The sequence below is a fragment of the Muntiacus reevesi genome, chromosome 20, assembly GCF_963930625.1.
Source record: "Muntiacus reevesi chromosome 20, mMunRee1.1, whole genome shotgun sequence".
NCBI lineage: Eukaryota > Metazoa > Chordata > Mammalia > Artiodactyla > Cervidae > Muntiacus > Muntiacus reevesi.
The window spans coordinates 18273338-18299099 of NC_089268.1; the positions used below are offsets into that span (position 1 = coordinate 18273338).

Consider the following 25762-nt stretch of genomic DNA (forward strand, 5'->3'; position numbering starts at 1 on the left):
AACCCGAGCCCTCGGCAGTGAAAGCTCGGAGTCCTAGCCACTGAACTACTGGAGAGTTACCTAGTTTTACTACTTATGTATGCATGGATTTTGTTTTATTTGTCTGTTTAAGATCTAAGAGTCATTTAGGGTCCTGACTGATAAGTAAGTTGGGAGATCAGGCTGTGTAGTGCCATTTATTTGTTCAGTTTTTCAAAGTTGTATGCTCTTAAGCAATAAGGATGAAATTCTTCTGTTTCATGTGAACTAGGCATATTGAAGAAACTTCCAAAAATGTGTCCTGCCAGCACTGCTGTGAGGACTTTGGTCATTTGAAGATATTCCTTCTGTTTCATCTATTCATCTATTGATCTTGTTATTTCAGAGTCCCATCTAGAATATAGCCTTACCCTGTTAGACCACATTTTCCCAACTTTTTTTTTTTTTTTCATTTTCCCAACTTTTATCTATTTTTTTATCCAAAGTGGCACCTTTCTTTCTTTTTTTTTTTTTGATCACACATAGCAGCTTGTAGGGCCTCAGTTCCCCAACCGGGGGTTGAACCTGGGCCACAGCAGTGAAAGTCCAGAGTCCTAACCACTAGATCCAGGTGGCCCTTAGTGTCTGTCTGCTGGATTAGTGTCTGTAGCGAGAGCCGCAGGGCTCCCTACAACATGGATATCCTCCTTGTGGCTTCTCTGCAGTAGGAGAGCGTGGAGTTATGTTCCAGGGGGAACTGTGAGGACTGGGAGGTTCACCCCTGTGGTGTTCTGACTAAGAACGTATGAATATTGCCTGTAGACTTAAGAGATGTAGGTCCAAGCTTCCCTGCTAATGGAAAGATGAGCAAGGTGACCATTTCTATCTTTGTAATGACCTCCTCCAGTCTCTCTTGGAAAATGTCAAATCCCTCTCCATTTTTGTATTAGAAAAAGGAGCCAAATAGATCATTGTTTAGCATAATTAACTGTTTAGAGCAGAAGTATTAACATATCTAGTTCACTGGTTTAGTTGGCTAGTGACCAGGCATTACCCAGTTCTGTGTGAGCGGCCACACGTGAACAGTTGGTGGGAACACTTTTTCTTAGGCCAAAGTCACAAGTCATCACCCATGGAGATGGTTACACTAAATCAGCTGCTGGTGTACAAAATATAAAAGTGAAGGAAAAACTGAAAACTCACTGCACTGTGAAATAGTCATGACATAAAGGATTAAAAATTGGGTGTGGTTGAGAAACCCACCCTTTATTGTGCTCAGTCGCTTTAGTGGTGTCCAACTCTCTGCGAACCTATGGACTCTAGCCTGCCAGGCTCCTCTGTCCATGGGATTCTCCAAGCAAGAATACTGGAGTGGGTTGCCATGCCTTCCTCCAGGAGATCTTCCCATCCCAGAGTTTGAACTTGTGGTCTCCTACATTGCAGGCAGATTTTCTACCGCTGAACCACCAAGGAAGCCCAGAAACTGTTTATCACTTTAAATGCATTATAGAGATAACAGATTTTTTAGAGCTAGAAAGACCTTGTTAGCCCTTAAACATCACCCAGTTCCTCTCCCTTATTTACAGAAAAGCACATAACAGTTTAAACATCAGATTAATTTTTCTAGTGATATTTTGCTCTAATATTCAGCTGAATTTACATTTCCCAGTTACCTGCCACCTGAGGCTGTCATTTCACGAACCCAAGACCTCCCAGACAGCAGGGGGAGAGGTGCTTCAGATCATCTACACAGCAAACAGCAAGCGTTGACAGTAGACTGGGGTTGGCACTTAGGTCCTGACTGGGTGGTCAGCATTCCTGCAGACCCCGCATAGTCAACGTCATAATCCTTGCAGGTGTGATAAAGCATTCCTGAAGCTAGAAACTGCTGGGGGGTAGAAACTGAGTTCCAGGCTCAGCTTTGCATCTGAGCACCATGAACACAGGAGTTCCAGGAGCAAGAAAGCAGCTGGTGTCAATGAACTCTGCATCCCTGACTGGGGTCAAGAAGACTCAGCGTGCCTGGAGACTTTAGAGGGTGCTCTTTGTAGTTCTCCCAATGTGACAGGGACAGTTGTTTTATCATCTAACCTGAAGGTGATGCAGGAGACTCATTAACTGACTTGGTTGGCATTTTAAGTGATCTTTTAAAGCTTTTATCGTGGATTTAATTTTTCCATCTCGGCCATATTTTTCACAGGCTCAGAAAAAAAGCTTGAATCAGACTTCCCCCATTTCTGCTTCCAAGACCACAGATGGCCTGAGGCCAGCGCCCATGCCAGGCCTCTTGAGCACCGCACTGCCAGGTCAGGAGCCCCGCCGTGAGCTCGCCTCAGTCCGCGCCCGTCTTCCCAGGGGACCCCCTCTGCACACCCGGCATCCTGCATCTCTTCCACTCCGCCTCACCTCCACTCTGATCCTCCCTGCTTTCTGTATCCCTTCCACCTGAGTTATATACCGTGTTGCTTCTGTGCCATCATTTTATATAAAAAATGAGAAATTAAAACATCTCTATTAAATTATGTTCAAAAAGTGTGCTGCTTAGAAAGAGTGAAACCTAGTATTTTGAAAATAGTAAAATGAAAATAGTATTATATGGCACATGTGGCTGCAGCTATCCTCACATTGCTTTGTATAGGTATATTTAGAATTCACCCATCTGAGACGGAAAGTATCATGGATCATGTCTTCCATTTCTTCTAAAGCTTTGAACACCCACACTACTCAATAAGTACTAGATAAGATGACACTATGAATACTAGTAGCCAGTCCCCTGTTTGGGCCTCCCTTTCCTTAAGTTGTGAGTATTTGGAGGTTCGGTGGTACTGACAGATCACTGGCTTGAGGCCTATTCCGTAGACCATGATTTGAAACTGTAGCATTTGACAGCTTTTGTTTATTACCATTTATGTATGTGTTTATTTCTATGTATTACCTAAATAATCTTTCATAACCCTTACCTCTGCTTTTTGCGCTTTGGTAGATAAATGTACTTCCTGCTTTCCTTTCTCATAGCCAACATCCATGATAAATCTAATTCAACAAGTTCAGTAATGTGTGTATATTGGACTCTATGGGTTGCCTCCCGGGCCTGATTTACTGTTTCTGTTGAATGTTGTCTCATGTGTTCATTCTAATAGGGCAGGATTCTGGAAGCAAAGTTATACCAGCGTCCTTAGGAACCACACAGCCCCAGCAGGAAAAAGTCGTTGGATCACCTCCTGGCCAGCCCACAGTGCAGGTAGAAGACAGTTTGCCTGGCTTCTTCTTAATGTTCAGTGTGATTGAAAGAAGATGTCACATCCCCTTCTGCTTACTGGAGGCGCTCTGGCATTGTCTGCGCAGTCAGCCCCGATGCCCTGTGTGCCCACAGAAGCACTCATTGAAGACTTCCCCCAGGGCCAGGTCTTGTGATGTCAGTGTTTCTAGGATGAATGCATCTATTCCTTACATACTTTCGGTGCTATCATTTCCTCATGAATCAATAATATACCAGCACTTGTCCACCTGAAACTATCACAACATTATTAACCAGCTATACTCTAAAACAGAAAGTTTAATTAAAAAGAAAAAATTAATCCTCAAGAGCAAAAGTAAATAGAATGTGTCCCAAAATAAATTATAGTAATACATTAATACATTTGTTTAAAGAAACAATAATTTAAAGCCTTTGAATTACATTTTAGTTGAAAAATTCCATTCTGATTTTTCTTGGAAAATGTATTCATGTGAAAATATTAAGTACTTATTAAATAAAATAAAACAGTGCAAAAATTTATCTTTTAAAAATAAAAATGATTCTGAATATAAAAAATAATATACCAGCAGCCAGCACATCATAGGCACTCGAAAAATGTAGCTTACTGTTGAATGATAATGACCATTATCTTATCAAAAGTGGATCTGAAAAAAAAAAAAGTGGATCTGTTCCTCTTAGTTATACTAGAGATTTTTTTCCCCTGTCGGAGTATATGAAGTAGTCAGACCCTGTGGTCTTTTAACTCATCCACTGGTCTAAAAAAGAAACAATTTTTTTGTCTTCCATTTTTTAAGGCCTTAGTTTCTTTTCCATCAGTTTTACAAGTTAATAGCTTAATGAAATTTGTGATTGTCTGGGCCTGCCTGGAATACTCAGTGAAGGATCTGGCTCAGTTCTCAGGTTCTGACATAAGGAGTATTTGTTCTTTGCTATGATCTAAGAAATACCCTGATAGATCACATACCTGGACTGGATGTAACAAGAGCTCAGATGTGTTTGCTCCCTTATTTACCACTGAGAAGATGAGTTAAAGACACTCTACTGAATTTTCAGTTGTTTATGAAGTTGGCACTTAAAATATTATTTTTTCAAAAATATAATGAAAGGACTTCCCTGGTCATCCAATGGCTAAGATTCTGTGCTTCCAATGCAGGGGTCCCGGGATCGATCCCTGGTCAGGGAACTAGATTTCACATGCTGCAACTAAGAACCAGTGCAGCCAAATTAAAAAATAATAATAATAATAATAAGCATTTAAGGGCTTCCCTGGTTGTCCGGTGGTTAAGATTCTGTTTCTACTGCAGTGGGGCATGAGTTTGATCCCTCGTCAGGGAAGTTCCACGTGTCACGAGGTGGCCAAAGGAAAAAACACAAATATAATGAAGCGTTTGTAGAGGGAGCTAGGAATTCAGGCTTTAAGGTACAAGTGAATCCCTTCCAGGAGCTGATAGCACAGCTTTCTATGATCTTGACACAGTGCAGCTTTGCTGCGTGGATCTACGGGACTTCCTTATTTTGTTTTCCAACGTGGCAAATTCTCCACTCTTAGAGCGTGCTATTGATAGAGAGTTGAGAAGACTGCAGCCACAGTGACCTTTGTGAACTGTGTTCTGCTTATGTTTTCTACAGAAGGGACTAAGAAGAGGTGTGTTTTGTCCTCAGGTGGATGGTCATCCGGGAGGACAGAAGAGGCCTGCTGCCAAACAGCTGACTAAAGGAGCTTTGTGAGTCCCCTCCGGAGATGACCCATTTTGAATGTTTTTTCTAGGTTCTTAACCTTCAACAAATAGACAACAGCAGTCGGGTCATACTATATATTTTTAAAAGTATACTTTGGAAGTCTTTCCCTTTAGTTTGTTAGCACATGTATATATATCAAATGTAGTTTGAGCCTACTGCTTACCCTTTTGTTCTTAAGAATAGTTCTTTGTCTTCTTAGCAGCCACATACCCTTTGACTGGCCTCAGGGTCTCTGAGAAGAATGGTTTGATAAATCTCTATGTTCAGAACAGAAATGTTAACCATAAGCTTAGCTGGCCAGTGGTGAGGCATTGCCAGGGCCTGTGTGAGCACCCGCACTTGAATGGTTGGTGGGAACATGGTGCTTTAGAGGCCAGGGTCATAGTTTGAGACTAAACTCAGGGTCAGACTAAACTAAACCCACCATGATGTACAAAGTATAAAACTGTACTATATTTGATAACATCCCTGGGCATCTCATTGTCTTTGCATGTGAATTGTTGTGATTAGATTTCTTGACATGACTCAACACGGCCATCGGCAATTTCTCTCTGACAGCATTCTCCAGCAGTTACAGAGGGACCAAGCCCTTGCGGTGACGCCTGACAAAAGCCAGTTCCGGTCACTCAGTGACGCGGTGCAGAGGCTGCTCTCCTATCACGTGTGCCAGGGCTCCATGCCCACGGAGGAGGACCTGAAGAAAGGTGAGCAGGCTGGAGCCCCAGAGTGCCGCCTTGACCCCAGACCGCCTGCCAGGGACACGCCCCACAGGAGAACCCGAGCCACGGCGCCCCCAGCTGGTCGCTGGATTACTCTTTTTCATCACAGACCTGCCATCTTCCCAACGTACTTGGTTTCCCAGTCCATGTTGAGAATTGTGACTTATTTTTCTCAGTATTCTGTGAAGGGGTACCCAAATGTCTGGACATTTTATGAGCAAGTTTGAGGGCAGTGAATGCAGAACATTGTCGGGACTCTGGCTGCAGGTGGGACAGCCCTGGGCTAGGTGCTCTGCACGGTGATTCAGGCACAGTCCTTGCATTTAGGTGATTCAGGCACAGTCCTTGCATTTAGGTGATTCAGGCACAGTCCTTGCATTTAGGCTGAGTGCACCCATACCCTGAGCTGTTAGCATCACCGTTATGAATTAGATAGATACTGTAGCCCTCCAAAAGCTTTGAGGTTCCAAAGGCAGTCCTAGGCACTGCTCCACATCCAGAAACTGGCAAAACGTTTAGAGGTAGTGTCCTCTTATCTCACCTCGAGCTCAGCCCGTTCCGATGCCTGGCCCTGCTGACTCTCCCAGCCATGCTGCCCAGTTCTACTCTCCTTCCCACCACCGTTCCCAGCCTGGACCCCGTTAGGCCCCCTCCGCTGCTTGAATCAGTCCCCCAGCTGCCCACAGACTTGTCCCTCCGGCCAGGGTCTCTAATGGGAGCACAGCCATCAGCCCACCGAGAGCTTCCCTGGGAGGGCCAGGGTGCTCTTCATCCTCATCCAGCATAAAATAGGGATGCGGAGGCTCTGAGAAGAGCGGAGTGGGAACTGTGAGACCTCTGGAGACAAAGGGCAGAGCCACAAGACCATGGCCTGCGAGATGCCGTGGACTAGTTGGTGTGGTTACGGGAACCTGGTCTGCCCAGCCCAGACAGTAGGACCTTATTGTCTCAATGGTGTCAGATTTTCATGCTTTGGAAGGAAGTGGAGGCTTCGGTGACCTGAGCTAGTAGATGATTCTCTGTTCATGGATATTTGCTGCTGTTCTGTGTTTTGTGGTTTTCTTTTATAGATGATCTTAAAGGAGTTATGTTTTTGGTTTCCTAATCAGAGTTAAAATAAGCTAGTATTAAAGTTTCTGAGAGCACATGCCAGTGAACAGTAAGGGAAAGCCGCACAGAAGCATCATGTCTAACCAAGGAAGAGCTAAACTCAGAGAGAAAATGGAGAAATGAAGGACCTAGTGGTTGATGTGCACTCTCTTACTGGTTTTTTTTTCTCTCTCTCTTTTTAAAGTTGACAATGAATTTGAAACAGTTGCCACTCAGCTCCTGAAAAGGACCCAAGCTATGCTTAACAAGTACAGATGTCTGCTCTTGGAGGACGCCATGGTAAAGTTCCACTGAGCACAGTCTGTTTCTTAAACTCCACAGGTCACAGCTACTAATTCAGAGACAAAAACTGCAAGGAATTACATTTTCCCACCATAGTTGAAAAGGAACAGATACTTAAAATTGTAGAAAAACTTGCTTTCGCCTATACCTACTACTAACAGCAGCTGTGAGTTGGCCAAAAAGTTTGTTCAGGTTTTCTGTACATTTTCCGTACAAACTTATTGGCTGATCCAAATACAAGCACTGTGCTTTCCATGACTGATCACTCTCAATCTCTGCCATTGTTTTCCTGGTTCCAAGTGAGAAATTGGGGCTTGGTTACGTAATTTGTCCGACGCCACACAGGCAGTAAGTTTGCTCTGTAATTAGCAGAGCTGGAATTCAGACCAGGACCACCTGACCCCCCTCCATACTCTGATGCTGTCCACGGCCTCTCATCAACCGGAAGAGGCAGGAGCAGACCGGTGGCACTTCTGCTGGAGGTTGTTCAGAATAATATCTGAAGAGATGAGGTGACAGACATTAAAATTAGTTTTGTCTTGTTTACAGTTGAGAGATCACTAAAGCCATAAAAATCATGCTTCATTTCAAAATGTACCACCTGATGGATTTTAATATGTTCATGGACTATGCAGCCATCAGCACTCCCTAATTTCAGAGCATTTTCAGCCCTCCAAATAGAAACTAAAATTGATTTTAAAGCACAGTGAATTAGAGAAAGGAATAAGATAGCTCCGAAAATGATGGAAAGCCCAAGTCTATCTGAGATTTTAGAAGCAGTTCTAAAATCATACAGACTAATAAATTGATCTCTTACAAAGTGGCTTTTTTTGTTGTCATTGTTGCGCTGAGTCTTTGTTGCTATGTACTGGCTTCCCTCTAGTTGCAGCAAGCAGGGGCTACTCTCTTGTTGTGGTGCGCAGATTTCTCATGCAGTGGCTTCTCGTGTCTCGGGTTCGTGGGCTTCAGTAGTTTCAGTTCCCAGCCTCTAAAGCACAGGCTTAGTAGTTAACAGCATGTGGGCTTAGTTCCCCAAGGCATGTGGGACTCTTCCCAGACCACGGATTGAACCCATGTTCCCTGCATTGGCAGGTGGATTCTTATCCACTGTATCACCAGGGGAGTCCACAGCTGGCTTTTAATTTGAAATCAGCTTTGAAAATTTACCTTGGAAGAATAGGTGGACTACATTATATGTGTATACAGGATAGTGTAAATATGTATGTATGTATGTATGTTTGTGTTTGTGTGTGTGTGTATATAAATAGGCATACCTCAGAGATATTGAGGGTTTAGTTCCAGACCACCTCAATAAAGTGACTATCACAGTAAAGTTATTCACATGAACTTTTAGGTTTCCTAGTACCTATAAAAGTTATGTTTACACTATTCTACAGTCCGTTAAGTATGCAATAGCATTGTGTCCAGAACAAAAATATGTATATCTTCATTTAAAAATACTTTATTGCTTAAAAATGCTAACCATCATCTGAGCCTTCAGTGAATTGTAATCTTTTTGCTGCCAGAGGATTTGAAATATTGGGAGAATTATCAAAACGTGACACAGAGACATGAAGTGAGCAAATGTTGTTGGGAAAATGGTGCCAATAGACTTTCTCAATGCAGGGGTGCCACAGACCTTCAATTCGTTTAAAAAGAAGTGCAATATCTACAAAGCACAATGAAACGAGATATGCCTGTAACCTATATATATTTATTTTAAATTGTGCCACCAAAGTCTGAAACAGTTGTTCTTACTTTGACAATCATTTCTGCAATAAAACTGAGATATCAAAAAGACTAACTCTGTCACTCATGAGAAAAGGATCATTTGGACAGATTTGGACAAATGGACTAATTATTTGGACAAATTATGTCTGCCATGATTTTTATGTTAAATAAGAATAAATAAGATTTGATTCTGTACAGCAAGAAATAATTCTAAGGAAAGCCTTAATATAAAACACGATCACAGGGAATTCCCCGGCGGTCCAGTGGTTAGGACTCTGCACTTTCACTACCATGGCCCAGGTTCAATCCCTGATCAGGAGACTAAGATCCCACAAGCTGTGCTGCAAGGCCGAAAGAAAACACAGTTATAGCATAGCAAAATATAAAGTAAAAGAGTATCTGAACAATAAGATTTCCAACATATTATTAAGCAGAGGAGGAAATAAGCAAAGAATAGTGCATATAGTTGCTTGTAATTTGTATGCAAAAAATAGAGAATGAATAATGTAAATGTGTGCGTGTGCATAAAATATCTCTGGAAGAGTTTGTTAAACTGCTTCGCAGAGGGTACCTCCAGAGAGGGCCCTGGGTGGGTGGGCAAGGCATTGCACAGGTCAGGTAAAGAAGGAAGGCTTACTTTCCACATCCCCTTTTAGTACTTTTTGAAGTTTGTACCAATGTTTTAAATAACCTTTTCCCAAAAAATACAATTTTAAAAAATATGTCAATGATAAACACATTTTCTTCTCTGATTGCTTCCTCTGTCCCCCAAATGCAGCAAGATGTTCGCAGTTGTTAAAAGGCATCTGAAATGACTAGACTCTCTCATTTTTAGCGGATCAACCCCTCCGCTGAGATGGTGATGATCGACAGAATGTTCAACCAGGAGGAAAGAGCTTCTCTGTCCCGGGACAAGCGTCTGGCACTCGTAGACCCCGGTAAGAAATGTCAGAGTGAAAGCCAAGGAGAGCTCCTGCAAGGGTTCCGGGGCCTTGGCTTTGGGGAGACTTTCTGAACTGACCTTGCAGTATGAGACCTGAAGGTAGATCCTGGATTCCAGGGTGAAAAAATCTGGAGTTGAGAGCAGGATATGAATCCTCTGAGAAGGTCTGTGTTCTGCAAAATCCAAACCGGAATTTTACATTCGGTTAACTGAATCTTCTTCTCTCCTGTAAACTCAACACTTCTCAATCTTTCTCTAGTTTTTGAGAACTAAAGTAAGTCAGAAGCCTTCCCAGAGGCAACTAAACCTCAGCCAATTATTGAGTTGTCTCACTGTGTGCCAGGCCTTGCTGGGGGGAGTCAGTGAGGCCCAGTCCCTGCTCATAAGCTAATGGACGGTGGTGCTCCTTGTGGGTACTCTTTGAACACCCCATCAGCTTCCTGCCATTTGCATCATGCTAGAGTCAAACCACATCCCGTCTTTTAGAAATGGATTCTCAGGACTGCCCTGGCGGTCCAGTGGTTAAGAATCTGCCTGCCAATGGAGACGGCATGGGTCCTATTCCTGATTGGGAAACTAAAATCCTGCATGCCACACCGTATGGCTGGAAAATAGAAAAAAAGTATTCTCCATACTATTTTCTAGCCTCTGAAATTTTTAAATCCAATAACATTATAAAAATTTGTGGAGTATGGATTTTCACCTATATTTTCACCATCCTATAAATGTTTTTATTCCTACAAGTTTTCTTCCCGTTCTGGTTCCCACTTCCATATATCATTTACAGGTTGCTTTTATAGGACACCCTCCAACTGTGCTTCTGCACGTTCCTGGACGTGAACGACTGACTTAGAGGGTGAGGTGGGGCAGTTTGCACCTGACCCTCTGAGGGGCTGCTGTCTCATCCTCACTGTCTCCTTCTTTCATTAATGTTCTTTTCGTTCCTAATTGCAGAGGGTTTTCAGGCTGATTTCTGTTGTTCCTTCAAACTCGATAAAGCTGCCCATGAGACGCAGTTCGGCCGGAGTGACCAGCATGGCAGTAAAACAACAAGTTCTGTGCACCTGACGGCCAAGGCCCAGAGCAGAGACCGAGGCAAAGCAGGCCTGGCAGAACCAGCGAATCATGACCAATTTCATCTAGTGCCTAATCACATCGTGGTCTCCGCAGAAGGAAACATTTCTAAAAAAACCGACTGCCTCGGCAGAGCACTGAAATTTGACAAAGTGGGCTCCGCTCAGTACCGGAGTGCGTCTGAAGAGAAAACCAGCCGGAGAGACTCCACAAAAGGCAGCGAGTGCTCCCCCGGCCCTGAAGGCCACCGCAAAAACTTATCCAGAGCAGATCACGGTCCTGACAGCAAACTCTCAAGCCTCCTCGTAGATTCGCACCTGGAGATGACCTGTAATAGCTCCTTCCAGGACAAGACACTGCGGAATTCTCCAAAGAATGAAGTTTTACACACAGACATCATGAAAGGGTCAGGCGAGCCCCAGCCCGATCTCCAGCTCACTAAGAGTTTAGAAACGACATTTAAGAACATTTTGGAACTCAAAAAGGCTGGGCGGCAGTCCCAGAGTGACCCCACGGTTAGCGGCTCTGTCGAGTTAGATTTCCCCAACTTTTCTCCAATGGCTTCGCAGGAAAACTGCCTGGAAAAGTTCATCCCGGACCACAGTGAAGGCGTCGTAGAAACTGATTCTATTTTAGAAGCAGCTGTAAATAGTATCCTAGAGTGTTAATAGCGCAGTCCTCCCCGCAACCGCCCTGAGACCCCGCCCCAGACAAGTTACATTCTTTCCTGGCAAAAGCAATGGAAACGGTCTCCTGTCTCCAGCCTGCTTGATCTTTTCATCACAGGTTATTCTTTCTAATTTCAATCCCATTCTTTGTTTAAGAGCAATACTCGTGGTTACAGGGAGATCTTTCAGTAAAGCTGATCGTTACTGGAAAGCAGTCTGATAGGCCCTATACATTTCAAGTGTTTTCAAAGTGCTTATCGTCATTTTTTTGTTTATTTTTTTTTCCCAAACACTGTAATTCAATGAGATCACAGTACACTTGGTCCTAGGTAAAATTCTGACAATCATAAGTCATTTGAAAAGAACAGACTTTATTACAGAAAATCAAACAGGACTGTTAGAAGATACTTTTTAAAGAATATCCCCACTGTATCTCCAAATTTAGGCTTTGAGGGGGGTGGGTCTTGGGGTTGTCGTGGGCCAGGAGACCGCACGGCTCTCCCCCCGGCCATCTGTGAGCAGTTAGGCCCCGGCTGCTCCGCTGGGACCCAGAGCCCCGGCCTGAGCACCTGGAGTGCACAGCAGGGCTTCCTGTTTGTTCAAGTGCTTTTCTGATGCTCCCTGAGCAAAGCCTCCCTCACCTCTTCAGCATATCCACGTTGAATTTCATCTAGGGAAAACTTTGTTTTGAGTTGCGACAGCATGACTTGAGATAATCTCACCAGGCAAAATAAAGGAAAAATGGAAACTAGATAAGTGGCACAGTGTACGGGGGAGGCCAGGATCGAGCCTTGAGGAATATAATATGTATATATGTAAAAGCATATATATGATGTTCACTGTTGAGAAAAAACAAGCGTTTTGCATTCTATAATTGGATCTAGTCAACATACAATGTATGTTTCTGTTGGTTGCTGGGTTTTGTTTCATTCAACCTCTCTTTGCACCCCCTCCCACAACAAATAGCCAAGCATCAAAAGCACTTTCATTTGAAAACTGTGTTATAATTTTTCAGTTTAAATGTTAAGGGGACTTTGGCCTTGTTTCTGCTTCTTGTTGTCTGAGAACAGTAGTCACACCCCCCGGCAGCAATCATTACCAAAACATAGACAAACCAAAGGTAACCAGCCAGCCCACCACTGAAAGGAAAGATCTGAGACCCGGATGCCCACTGGAGAGCCAAAGGACACGCCCCGTCACGGTTTGTGTCTGGCCCATGTTCAAGTTCATCGATGTGACTTATGCTTTATTTATTTATATTTCTTTTCCGGGAGCTTTCCCCATTTTCCTCTCTTGTACGCCAGGTCCTCCCATTTCTGTTGTCCCTTTCATTCTCAAGGTCACTGCAACCGTCAGTGTCCCCTAGCACTGGGACCGCCACACGTGGCATTCCGTGTGTGCTGTCTGACATACGTGTGTGCGTGTGTCTGGGCTGTTCAGGTACGGAGGTTATTTTGGCTACAGCATGTACACAGTCACCCTCCCTCTTATGTGGACAGGCTCTCATCTCTTCTGTCCATCTCTCTGGCTTTAGAGGAACTCCCACTGGTCTTCACTCGAACACGTTGCCAAGATCTACTTCTGGCCTTCCCCAAAATGAGGACAACCCCCTGTCATCATGTTGGGCATTTCTTTTCCGAATTGGCCTGCAATGGAAAGGAGGGCTTCTGAATCCTAGAAAACACAACAACAGAAGACCTAGACTCTCCCTGCCCCTGAGTGCAACCCCCCCGCCACCAACACACAGACAGAGAAATCCTGGGAGACCGCCAGGATTCACAAAAGCATAATACCTTCTCCCCACTTCCACCCCTGAGCCAATAGAAACCGGAAAATCTGGGCCATTTCACGGTTGCCATGTTTTCCTTATTTGTGCCAATGTCCAAGTTGCAGATTTCCCCTTTTTTCCCGTATTGTGACATATTAGAAAGATAAGTTGGTATTGCCAGTTGGAACTTTCTGTTTGGGCAGCCCTGGGATAACACCCGCACTGAACCCCTTGATGTCACAGGCTCTTCTCTTAGGGCTCATGCCCCCCTAATTACTAGCAAGACTTAAAGGTGGTTCCTCCTGATTAAATTCTTCTCATTGTGGAAATTTATACCTGGAAGCCTTCCTGGAGGCTACTAATGAGTTACATTAATTACCGAATCAGTGGAATTCTTACGAGACAAGATAGATTCATGTATATTTGTCACCTCTCTTCTTCCCTACCCTGCCCTGCTACCCCAGTCCCAGCTTTTCAATATACCATCTTAAAGGGATTTTAAAGACTTGACACTTGTCTAGAAAACGGAGAGCCTAATTTACCAAAATGAAACTTGTAAATTTTTGTGTCCTTGTATGTAAGTTTACTTTTAATGGAGGAAAGATTCTAGATAATGACAAATGACGATTACGAAATGTATTTTATTCCTGTGATTAGGTCATAACTCGCATGTCGAGGCCCCTCTGGTGGAGGGTGAGAGCTCAGCCTCGGATGGCCAACATTCAGTTGTTAAGGTTCATTAGTCAGAGTTAAGTTTTAGAGCTACTCGTACTCAGTAACAAAAATCATTTTCTTTTCTTTCTTTTTTTTTTTTCTTTCTGTTGTTGTTGTGGAAGAGTGTGAATTTGTTATTAAGCATTTGATTTTCTGTGTCCTTAAGTACTGCCTAAAGATAAAGCAAATTTTAAACTGGCAATTACGAAAAAGAACTATTTTAGTGCTGAAGAATTTAGTAGACTTTGTTAGATTAGGGAGGCCTTACAGACTGACTTGACTTAAAGAGGACGCGTCACTCACTGTCAGTGTGGTGTGGGCTTTATTTGCTTAAATACCTTCATTTGTATAGTATGTCTCACTTGAAATTGCTTTGTATACATTTTGTAAAAATATTTATAAAATGTTTTGTAAAAAAAAGTATAACAAATTGCAGTTTATTTTGTTATGTTGGATAAATACTGTTAAAAGAAACCAGTCAGTAACTATATTGTTAATCCATGGTTAGGAAATGTTTAGTTGGAGATTACAAAATGAAACAACCATTGCAATACAGCCAAAGATTTGGGAAAATGTGCAACTGTGATTGTCTTGATTTTGCAAAGAAGAATGGCTGCTTTTCCCAGAAGAAAAGGGTAAGTAAGTGTCCAGCGGGCATTCTGTTATTAAATCCTGTTACCCAAAACTAGCTCTGCCAGTGAAGGGGTAGGATTTTAATTGATCAGCCTTTCCAAACAGTTGCCAATTAAAGTTGGTCAGTGAGAAAGTTTAGTCATGTACATGTCAGGCAGGCCTCCCTTCCAGGACTCCTGCCACAAGGGCCCTTACAAAGATGGAAAAATGAGGTCATCTGAAGGTTAGATAAATGGGTCTCAATCTGCAAGAAGTTTCCTTTAGTCGTTATATTTCTTTTGTTTCTGCAGGGACAAGAAGGCTAAGGGATAGGTAAAAAATGAAAAAAATTTAAAAAAAGAAAAAGATTAACAACTGTTTGATGTGAGACTTGTTCCAGAATGAACACGTTTCCCTTTGGATTCTCACATTTGACCAAATTATATTGAGAAATAACCCCTGTTATATCTATAAAGTCAGCCCCAGGGGCATTTCTGATTCCTGGTCTCCCTCCCAAGTGTAACTTTACCAAAATGGTCAGGAAAACTACCAGAGTGGAAACTTCATGGAGTAAGGGTCTAAGACTGCTTACCTTTTTCTTTGGGGCCTAGAATTTATACGTAGCCTCCTTATTTTATGGTTTAATGGCTACCTTCCCCACCCCCACCATTAGGTGGTAGCAGTTGGGATATCAAGATTCCTCAGTAATCAATATATAAAGAGGAAGTCATTCTCCTATATCTCAACAGAAGTTAGAATAATGACATCAGTGGATGGATCCCTTAGTGTCTTCTGCAGTGGTGTCCTGCTGTCGAGCTTCTCCCCTTGCTAAGGACAGATATGTGTCCAACATGACACGCTTGCCCCTCCTCTGCCCATTTGCAGTGGGTGTGCCCCATGAATAAAGAGGATCATCTGGCTACTTGGTTAGGACTAAAATCTGTGTGTTGCACAGGAGCACGCACAGAGGAAAAACCTCTTAGGATGGTTAGAGCCCTGAGCCCTGTGTACGAGAGGCCCTGTCCCAGGAAAGGGGCCCTAGCACTACCTGATGTGGGAGAGTAGCCAGGGAGTTACTGGGGGAATGGGAGGGGAAAGGAAAGAAACTCTACCATCTTGGGGCACAGAAGCAGCATCGTTCAGGCAGGATATCTGCGGCACTGGATCTGAGCTCTGGCTCTGCTTCATAGACAGAGGGAGGACTCCCAGGCATCTGGCATTAAGTATCAAACTATGGAGCAGTTTGCAGGCAATGTGCTAAACCCTGGGGGTCTACAGATCACTCCGGTGTGATGTCTGTACTCAAGGAGCTCAGTTAGAGAGGAAACAAGTCCATAAATAGCTGCACTCCAAGAGAAAAGAAACTCGGGGCTAAAATTTTTCCAGATCTCCACTTGATAGAGAGCCATGATCTATATTCCCATGCCCCCTCTTAATTCCATGGTTCTTAGTGCAATTTCCTGAGTTACGTTTAAGAAAAAATAAGTATGATACTTTTTGTATGAATGAAGATAGAGGAATTTTACAGTGTCAACTATATGGAGAAATCTGGTTCAGCAGACACACAAACTGTAGGAGCACCTTTAGAGTATCAGGTAGATTCTAAAGGATACATTCAGGCTAAAGTGAATAGCCTGTGTGTATCTACACTACTGCAGGTTAAAAGGCCTTCATGAGTCCCTGATCTGTATTCCTTGTAGGCATTGCTGGAGCAAATCATGTGTGAAGGTCGAGGAAAGCGGTATAATGGGAGGTGGGAGCGGGTGGACATGGCAAGTGTCTTTAGCAGCAGAACCTGGGAACAGGCCCCAGGACTTTGCCTAAACTGTCATCAAACATCTTCATGCAAGTTACTGTCATCCTTCGCTTTCTTGCCTGTCAACTGGGAAGACTTGTCCTGATCCTCCACTTTTTAAGGTATAAAATGAAGCCTTCAGGGAATGTGGAAGGGAAAAGCTAAAGTTTCTTTATCCCCAAAATAATTCACAAGAGGTCTGGGTGGTTCTGTTTTGCATTTGGTCTTACCTACAGCACACTCTCTGCCCACCCCCTCAGCTCTCCTGTGTCTACCGTCGACCCTCAGAAGGCTGCTGCCCTCCACCAGTTCTCTCCTTTTCCCCCTTCACTTTTGGTCCCTTTGCTTGCTGTTTGTCAGGACTAAAGCTGTTGTCCATGTTGTCTTTCCCAACTCCAGGCTCACCTGGGGGCCCCATGGCACTCTCTGAGGAGGCAAGCAGGAAATCCTGAAACAAAGTCGACTGCAAGGAGGGTCCTAATCCAAGAAAGAGGTCTGAGGTGGATGGGAAATTGCAAGTTGGGCCCACTTTTGGGTGTGTGGGGTGTGATGCTTTTGCCTTATTGAGAAGGCATGATTCAAAATAATCCCAGAATACAGATATAAGGAAAGGAATCCCAGAGCCAATTCAGAGAACCACAGAATGTTGGCTCTGAATTTTTTATTATGGATCCTAGTTCCCCCATCGGGAATCTAATCGGTGCCCCTGCATTGGTGTCTTAACCACTGGACCGCCAGGGAAGTCCCTTGCAAGGAGTCCTAAAAAACAAACATATAGGCAAGTGGTTTCTAAATCACAAGAATCTAATTACCCGGAGGGTGCTTTCTTAAACTAATACATGAGTAATAAACAAAGGGCACACCACAAAGTATAAGTCTTTCTCCTATTCCAGGCCCTACTCCCATTTCCCCAAAATAACCTCCGTCAACACTTTCCTATGTGTCTGTTAGTTGCTCAGTCGTGTCCAACTCTGCGACCCCATGGACTGTAGCCCGCCAGGCTCCTCTGTCCATGGGGATTCTCCAGGCAAGAACACTGGAGCAGGTTGCCATGTCCTGCTCCAGGGGATCTTCCCAACCCAGGGATTGAACCCAGGTCTCCCACATCGCAGGCAGATTCTTTACCTTCTGAGCCACTGGGGCTGCTCACACTTTCCTGTGTATCCTTCTTACTCTATTCTGTATCTTGATTTTTCAAATGTAGCCAAATGTCTGGGAGTTTTATAGTTAGGATTCTTTGGTTTTACTTAACAGAAACCCTTCTGGTCAGTTAACAGCATAAAGAAGTTTTATAGGAAGGATAAAGATTAAAGGGAAGATTGAAGAGCTTGAAGACTTAAGGGAATTTTCTGCTAATCCAGTAGTTAGTACCCTGTGCTTCCACTGCAGGGGCCAAGGGGTTTGATCCCTAGCCAGGGAACTAAAATATCTCAAACCAAACAGCATGGAGAAAAAATAAATAAAATTCTAACCTTAACCAGAAAAATATTAAATAAAGTATTTGGGGGTCAAATTCCAAAAACAAAAGAACTTGAAGACTTGAGAAAGACAGGAATAAGAAAACTCCAGGAGGCCTTAGGAGATAGAAATCCTTAGAAGTCTTACCCTGGACTAAGTCTGTTTCTTCCACCATCACTCTATTGAAGATTCAAAATCTGGAGAAGAGAAGGTTAGGGTCTTATGGGAAGGTGGGAGTTGAAAAGATGTTCCAGAGATCCCTTCAATGGATGTATTGGGAGGCCAAGTGTGTTTGGATTTGATGCCCCACCCTCCAAAGACTATACACGATGAAGGAGAGCTCACTCAGCCCACAAGAGAAAAGGGGATGGAGGTCAGTAGGCCAAAAAAGAAAAAATACCTCTGAGATTTCAGGACATAAAGACCTACCTCTCTGCATATATCAATAATGGCATAGTCTTCCATAAATTGTTCTTACCATTCCCTAATGATGGACAACTGAAATGGTCAAGAAAAAAAGAAAACTGAAGCCTATGAGGTCTGGCTATAAAGAATCAGATTCTAAAGGCTGTATATGGCTATGCCCCATTCTCATTCAGGAACCTGTTTCAAGTAAAAAATCTATCTTGCCCAGAGCTCAGGGCATATGCTCAATTCACTATAAACATGTAGTCAGTGAACATTTTAGGCTTGAGAAGTAGGCCATCTCTTTTTCGCTGGATCAGTCTGGTGGAATGATGGCTTTGGGTCTGAGAATAAGTGTTCTGCTAGCACCATCTGCTGGCCCTGGAAAGCCTCTCCTGACTCCTGGCCTCCCAAGTCTCAGCTAGAGGTGTTATATATTACTAACACCTCTGAAAGAAACTTTAGTACCACAGAACCTATCTTTTATGTGTAGAGGGGAACTCACAAAACATTTACTTTGTTTCTTGTTTACTATGTAATAGATGTTTCAGAGTTTTCTGGCCTTTCTGTTTCTGCCTTTCCACAAAGTAAGACACATGGTGAGGTGCTGAAAGAGCAAGTAAAAATAAGCCTCACACCACAGTCTGATTCTGAAGACCATGTTGTCGTTTGACATTTATTCATCAGGTACTGAGCTCTGTGCATGGCACTTTATGGTTGAACTATTAATAGTTACATAGCACTTACCAAAATGATGTTTTGAGCTTAGATGGTTAATAAGTCCCTGCAGGAGTCCATTGTTTTGAGAGGTGCTGTAGAAGATTCAGAGAAGTATGGGACAAGTTCTCAGCCTTCAGAGAACCCAATCTACTCAGGGAAACAATAAGGCCAACAATACAGGATAATATCTGTGGATATGCCTGCAAGTGTGTGCCTGCATGCCTGTTAAGTCACTTCAGTTCTGTCCAGCTCTGTACAACCCTATGGACTTCAGCCCCCAGATGCTCGTCCATAAGGATTCTCCAGGCAAGAATACTGGAATGGGTTGCCATACCCTCTTCCAGGGGATCTTCCCAACCCAGGGATTAAACCCGTGTCTCTTATGTCTCCTCCATTGGCAGGCCGGCTCTTTACCACCAGTGCTACCTGGGAAGCCCCCATACCTGTTAAGTGCTGTCAAATAATGACATTGCTTTAGACCTTAAGATAAATATATATACATATATTTAAAAGATAAATATATATACTATGCTAGACATGTGGCAGAGAAGGAAATGGCAACCCACTCCAGTGTTCTTGCCTTGAGAATCCCAGGGATGGGGGAGCCTGGTGGGCTGCCGTGCAGACATGTGGCAGTGCCTGGAGCATTTTTTTTTCTTTTTTGTCACAAATATATATATATATATATATATATTTTTCTTTTTTGTCACAAATATATATATAAAAAATATATATATATTTGAAAGATAAATATATGTACTATGCTAGACATGTGGCAACGCCTGGAGCATTTTTTTGTCACAACTGAGGATGCTAGACATCCTATAATGCACAGGACAGCTGTCCCTGTCCTGTCAAAGAATTTTCTGGCCCCAAATTCCAGTAGTGCTGAGACTGAAAAACCTGTGCTTACGACCCTTAGATCAGTGATAAGCAAAGCAGGCATGATCTCTGTTCTCCTAGTATCATGGGGAAGAGATGTTAAAAATATAATAGCTTCCTGATAGAATTCAAGACAGAAACTACTCAAGAACCTTGCTTGTCAAAGTGTAGTTTTCAGACCTGAAGCACCCGTATCACTTTGAAGCATGTTTAAAATTTAGAGTCTTGATTCCCGCCCCTTCTTTAATAAAAAACATGCATTTTAACAACATCCTCGGGTAACTCCTGTGCACATAAATGTCTGAGACACGCTGCTCGTGAGGTTTCCAGAAAAGACAAGACGTGAGTTTTCATTGTTTTATGAAGACCAGGAAAGAAGGAAGCATATTCCAGGCGGTAAAAGCTGTATGTGGGAAGATCCTGAGATAGTAAGTTGAAATTTCTAGTTTTCGGTTCAGCACCAGTAACAACACAGTGTTAAAGTTCGCTTAGCGCCAGACTTTGTGCTGAGTTTTAGATGGAGTAGTTCATGTAACTCGCCTGAGGCTAGTAATAAGGCAAGATCCATTATGTCTATCTATGGGTAAAAGAAACTCAGGGACAGGGACACAGGGGTCAAAGAATTTGCTCAGAGATCCACTGATGGAGCCAGGCCGACGCGATCACAGCGGCGTTTTTCCACCATCCTAAACGGTTCTTACTCATCTTTACCCACACGAGAGCGCCAAAGCCGTAGTCCCACCCAGCTCTCCCCACCCAGCCACGCAGACGCGTAGCGCAACGGGCGGAAACCGGAGGCCCAGCGCCCACCCTCCACCGGAAGTCAGTGCATTGTGGGAAGCGTCTCGTTGTTTATTTACATCCCGGCCTCCAGCACTAAGCGAGTTCACCTGGAATGGAAAGGACTGGATTCTTGAAGATTACATGGCTCCGAAAAGCTTCCAAGAAGTGCGAAGGAAGCTTTGTGTAACTTTTGGCGGGAATCAAGGCTAGCAAAACCTCAGCGGTTTACTACTGCTAAAACGGCCCAGGCCGCCCCGCCCGCCCCGCCTTGAGCTAGAGTAGACGTCTCTATGATCAAGTAAACATAGAGATGCCTCTCTCTTCGCTACGGGTTGGAACTGCGCATGAGTAGTAGCTGCCGCGCTGGAAAGATGGCGGAGGAAGAGTAAGTGTTTGGGGAGATGTATTTCTGGCGTGGCTTCTTGAGCATCCGGTGCCATCCACAGTGTTTATTTCTCGCTGGCGGAAAATAGGGGTATCTGTGGACTGAAAGAAGAGACTAGGAAAGGCTCCCGATTACAGAGGGAGGAGTGAGGCGCCGTGGGGATTGGTGTGGGTGGGCGGAGGGGGCCGCCGCGGAGCTCGGGTCATCTCAAGGGGGCGAGGATTGACTTTCGGGCAGTGGGCTGAGAGCAGGCTGGGTTCTCCCAGCTGTGCTTAAGTGTTACCTCTGTAGCTGGGTCTGCACGCGACCCAACTCCACGGGGCGGAATCTCATCGCTCATAGTGTTTTTAAAGTCGTGGCAGTAGAAGCTCCGTTGAAGTATATGAGGACCAGTGGCTGTGGGGTTCGTGACTTATTAAGGCTTTGCTGCTGCTGCTAAGTCACGTCAGTCGTGTCCGACTCTGTGTGATCCCATAGACGGCAGCCCACCAGGCTCCCCCATCCCTGGGATTCTCCAGGCAAGAACACTGGAGTGGGTTGCCAATTCCTTCTCCAGTGTGTGAAAGTGAAAAGTCAAAGTGAAGTCACTCAGTCGTGTCCCACTCTTAGCGACCCCATGACCGCAGCCTACCAGGCTCCTCCATCCATGGGATTTTCCAGGCAAGAGTACTGGAGTGGGGTGCCATTGACTTCTCCGTATTAAGGCTTTGGGTCCTAGGAAATGTGAGAGGTCCATTTTGAGGGCTAGCGTTAGAAACCACAGATTTCGGAAGGGCCATAGCCCTTACAAATTTGAAGATAGTGTTCCCCTAGGCCCGGGATATCTTTTGGAAATCCGGTGCATATTTGTTTCTTAAGTACTATCGCTGGTCTCCATTTTCTGTATCAGACCAAGAAGAAAGATCCCTTTGGTTCCAGAGAATCTCCTGAAAAAGAGGAAGGCTTATCAGGCCCTCAAAGCCACCCAGGCAAAACAGGCGCTTTTGCAAAGGAAGGAGGTAATGGTGGGGAACCAGGTGGAGGGAATTAGAGTTTGAGTTGTATCCAGCACGTGTTGAAGTAGACTTGGTTCCGATGGCCCCTTCCCCCATCGGTTGGGTTATGCAAGGTATAATGTACCAATTTTGTACAATTTTTGCTATTTGCTACATGATTTTGGAGAAATACATTTTGGAGGCAGTTTATGATGCCTAACACAGTGTTAGGGTCCCTAAACACTTGATGGTAAACATTGACAGCATGTAAATTGCCTTTTTTGTTTATCAGGGACTTTTCCCAATAGTTCCCAAGTTTTCTCCACTTCTTTCTTGTCGATCTTGTTTTTTCATTATATAAGAATAGAGGGGGCGTCCATAGCATTCCAGTGGCTAAGAATCCTCCCTTCTATTGCAGGGGGCACGGGTTCAATCCCTGGTCAGGGAACTAAGATCCTGCATGCTGAGATATAGCCAGAAAATAAGTTAAAAGAAATTTTAAAAAATAAAAACGGAGGATGTTTGTTTGTGCCCCGTTCCAGAGCATAGGGGAGATAAACTCTATCTAATAGTGACTAGTGAATTACCGTTGTGAAAGAAAAAGATGACTCCAGAGGCAAAAAAATTGTGATGATGGCCTACCTTCTCTGTAGCAGAGGAAAGGAAAACAAGTCAAGTTTAAGCGACTAGAATGGTTTGTACATGATTCCTGGCGGCAACTTCGGGACAGAGTGCGACTCAGACGGCTAAAAGTGAAACCTCATGCCTTGGAAGTGCCAGACAAACATTCCTTGGCCTTTGTTGTACGCATCGAAAGGTAGGGGACTTGGTGGATTCCATGAGCTGGGGAAATTATTGGTTCAGCTTTAGAGCCTTTTTAGGGAGACGAGATTTAAGCCCTTCAGGCAAGTTGTGCTAGGATTTCTGAGCTAAGCAAAACAGATTTTGTCTTCAAAATTAGGGAGACTGGAGGACTTCCCCAGAGGTCCAGTGGTTAAGACTTCACCTTCCAATGCAGGGGGTGTGGGTTTGATCAGTGGAACTAAGATTCCACCTCCCTTGTACCCAAAAAACCAAAACATACAACAGAAGCAGTACTGTAACAAATTCAATAAAGACTTCTACTAAAGTTATCCAGGTTAAAAAAAAAAAAAAAGATTTGGGAGATTGGGACTTTTCTTGTGGTCCGGTGGTTAAGACTCTGCACTTCCATTGCAGGAGGGTAGATTTGATCCCTGGTGGGGGAACCAAGAATCCCACATGCCACACAGCACAGCCAAAAAATACATAAATATATTGGGGAGACTGCCATTAAGTAAGCAGACATGTAAATACACTAATTGCTATGAAGGCAAAGGGCTGGATGTTCGGACACGGGGCCACAGTGTGATCTGTGGTGGTTTAGGACACTCTCCCTGTACAAGTCCAGGGGCATTTCCGTTCCTGTAGCACCTCAGGCAGGGCCCACATAGCATGGTAGATGGCCTGTTTACACAGCTGTTGCCCACTCAGCTGAACTCTGTAAGTCACACTCTGTGTCCTGCCCTCTGGGTGCCCATTAGTGGCACACACTTCCTGGTGCTTGCTGGGCAGAGCCTGACTTTGCTATTGATTTCAGGATTAATGGGGTGAGTTCAGTGGTGCAAAGGACCATTGCCAGACTTCGCCTGAATAAGATTTTCAGTGGCGTCTTTGTGAAAGTGACCCCTAAAACCATAAAGACGCTTCGTATCGTGGAGCCTTATGTGACCTGGGGGTGAGTATGGTTTTTTGTGTGAACTCACATTACATTATACTGGAGAACATTGGGACACACAGGGTACTGTTCTCCAGCACTTAACGTTGTTGGTCAGGGGAATGTTCTGCCGCGACCACAGCCATCAGGGGTCAACTGCTGGCCTTAAGAGTCTTGGAACATGGAGCAGGTAGAGCAGGGCTTCCTGGTACAGCTCATAACGGTTTGAACAGGGCTATGGTAGGGCTTGGTCAGCTGTAGGTTAAGGCTGAGTAAGATAAGAGATTAAGCAGAGCTAGGGTAGTATTCCTTCAAACATCAAAACCCCAAAAAAGACTTGGATTTCATTTCACACTTTTTCAAACTCTTGAATAGGGGTCACATAAGGCCAAAGTCCTAGATTAGAAGCCAAGACTTTTATTTTTGCTGGGAAATAAACATCTTTACCTGGCGAGCGTTTGTATCTGTAAATTTCTAATTACATAGTCGGGGCTGCATGGGTTTTATTCACCTCCTTTGGGTGTATGCTTCCCAAGTGTCCCAGCTGCAGTGTGTTGGGGACAGTCCTGGGGAAGGGGTTGGGAGACTCCTTAGCCAGGCTACAGGGCTGTGCTGCCAGCATACTGCAGCCTGCCAGGGGCGGGGTGGCGCTATGATCGAGCTTCATTCTGCCTCTCGTAGATTTCCAAATCTGAAGTCTGTTCGGGAACTCATCTTGAAACGTGGACAAGCGAAGGTCAAGAACAAAGTCATCCCTCTGACAGACAACACAGTTATTGAGGAGCACCTGGGTGAGTGAGCGTCTGAGGAGTCAGCAGAAAGGGTCCCCAAAATTGGCCAGAGTGCTGAGCTCTGGCATATCAGAGCCTCGTGGTATGTTTCTGGGCAAGTGCTAAATACAGGAATCTGAATCTTATGTTTCTTAGGGAAGTTTGATGTCATTTGCTTGGAAGACCTCATTCACGAAATTGCCTTCCCGGGGAAGAATTTCCAGGCAATCTCAAGGTTCCTGCGCCCTTTCCAACTCTCAGTGGCCCGTCACGCTACGAAGAACAGAGTGGGCTTCCTCAAGGAAGTGGGCACGCCGGGCTATCGAGGTGAACGCATCAATCAGCTCATCCGGCAGCTGAACTGAACCCAGGTAGGTGGGGTTGAAACTGCCCCTTGGTGGGCTCTCAATGGGCCAGGCCTTGCCCCCTAAAAGATCATCTTGCATTTGCAAGTGTATGAGAATAATTTTGGGTGGGAGGTGGCTGGTACTCACAAATTAAATGGATGGAGATATTGAAACAGTGAATGCCTAGTTAGGATATGGGGCTGTGAGAGGTACAGGATAGAAAACACTTGAATGACCACAAAGCCTTCTGTGTTGCTGTGTTCGTTTAGCTGGAGATGGAGAGAATAAAAACTGATTTCAAAAAGGATATGAAGGTGTAAACCATCACCTCTGTTGAAGGCATCTTAATCCTTCAAAACTGACTTTTATTGTTGTGGTTAACGCTTAGGTTAGGGTTACAGTACATTTGTATTAATGAAGTGGTTTTTTCTTCCTCAGGTACCTGAAAACAGTGCACTGGAAGCATGTGTTTTTGTTTTATGGAATTGTCACTCAGTATCTTCAAGGAAGATTGTTTTCTGCTAGAATGTATCTTCAGAAACTGGAGGAGAGGAAACATGGAGATGTTCACAGCAGGCACTGCATCCCACCTCAATTCCAAGGAAAAGTTCCTGTGTGTTTTCTGTGATGACCACTGTCCACCTCTAAAACCAGCAGAGGACTGATGCCATGAAGGAGGAAGTCCTCTTTTATCACGTCTGTCCTGGGCTTTACTGTTGGTGAATGGACACTTACCTATGAATACAAGACAGCAGTGGACCAAGCCCAGGAGCATGTTGAACCTGGGGTTTCCTGGGGCCTTGTTTTTGGAAGAACTTGAAGTTAGAATTAAATTAGAACTTGAAATTAAAATGTAAAAGCACATAAAAACAGTACCTGGTTGTCTATCCCGTGAGTTCATGTTCTAACTTCAGCGACAGCTTGGCAAGC

At 44.1% G+C, this 25762-nt stretch overlaps 2 protein-coding genes across 5 annotated transcripts in view; both read left to right on the plus strand.

The window, feature by feature from the left end:
• The window catches only part of BICRAL (BICRA like chromatin remodeling complex associated protein), a 96803-nt gene extending 82264 nt beyond the window's left edge, over window positions 1–14539 (plus strand). For all 3 annotated transcript variants that reach the window (XM_065913166.1, XM_065913165.1, XM_065913164.1), the window contains exons 6-12: window positions 2159–2264; window positions 3099–3199; window positions 4880–4941; window positions 5516–5661; window positions 6971–7065; window positions 9635–9737; window positions 10697–14539. In XM_065913166.1, coding sequence (XP_065769238.1) covers window positions 2159–2264; window positions 3099–3199; window positions 4880–4941; window positions 5516–5661; window positions 6971–7065; window positions 9635–9737; window positions 10697–11484 — 1401 coding nt within the window. In that variant the 3' untranslated portion in view covers window positions 11485–14539. The remainder of the gene's footprint in view (window positions 1–2158; window positions 2265–3098; window positions 3200–4879; window positions 4942–5515; window positions 5662–6970; window positions 7066–9634; window positions 9738–10696) is intronic.
• Window positions 14540–20707: 6168 nt separating this feature from the next.
• Window positions 20708–25707, plus strand: RPL7L1 (ribosomal protein L7 like 1). Of its 2 annotated transcripts, none has more exons than XM_065912714.1 (7): window positions 20708–21006; window positions 21896–22004; window positions 22637–22797; window positions 23599–23736; window positions 24397–24506; window positions 24642–24856; window positions 25271–25707. In XM_065912714.1, the coding sequence occupies exons 1-6, from the start codon at window positions 20966–20968 to the stop codon at window positions 24848–24850; spliced, it is 768 nt and encodes a 255-aa protein (XP_065768786.1). In that variant the 5' UTR covers window positions 20708–20965; the 3' UTR covers window positions 24851–24856; window positions 25271–25707. The 2 variants fall into 2 exon arrangements, with proteins under 2 accessions (XP_065768786.1, XP_065768785.1); XM_065912713.1 differs by having other exon boundaries at window positions 20713–21006; window positions 22634–22797.
• The last annotated feature ends 55 nt before the right edge of the window (window positions 25708–25762 follow it).

What these genes read in the sequence shown, in the direction of transcription:
- RPL7L1 (XM_065912713.1), top strand. Translation starts at nt 20,966, where the DNA reads ATGAGTAGTAGCTGCCGCGCTGGAAAGATGGCGGAGGAAGA. An exon ending in GGAAAGATGGCGGAGGAAGA is followed by an intron (nt 21,007 to 21,895) that starts GTAAGTGTTTGG and finishes TTTCTGTATCAG; the next exon opens with ACCAAGAAGAAAGATCCCTT. An exon ending in AGTTATTGAGGAGCACCTGG is followed by an intron (nt 24,507 to 24,641) that starts GTGAGTGAGCGT and finishes TATGTTTCTTAG; the next exon opens with GGAAGTTTGATGTCATTTGC.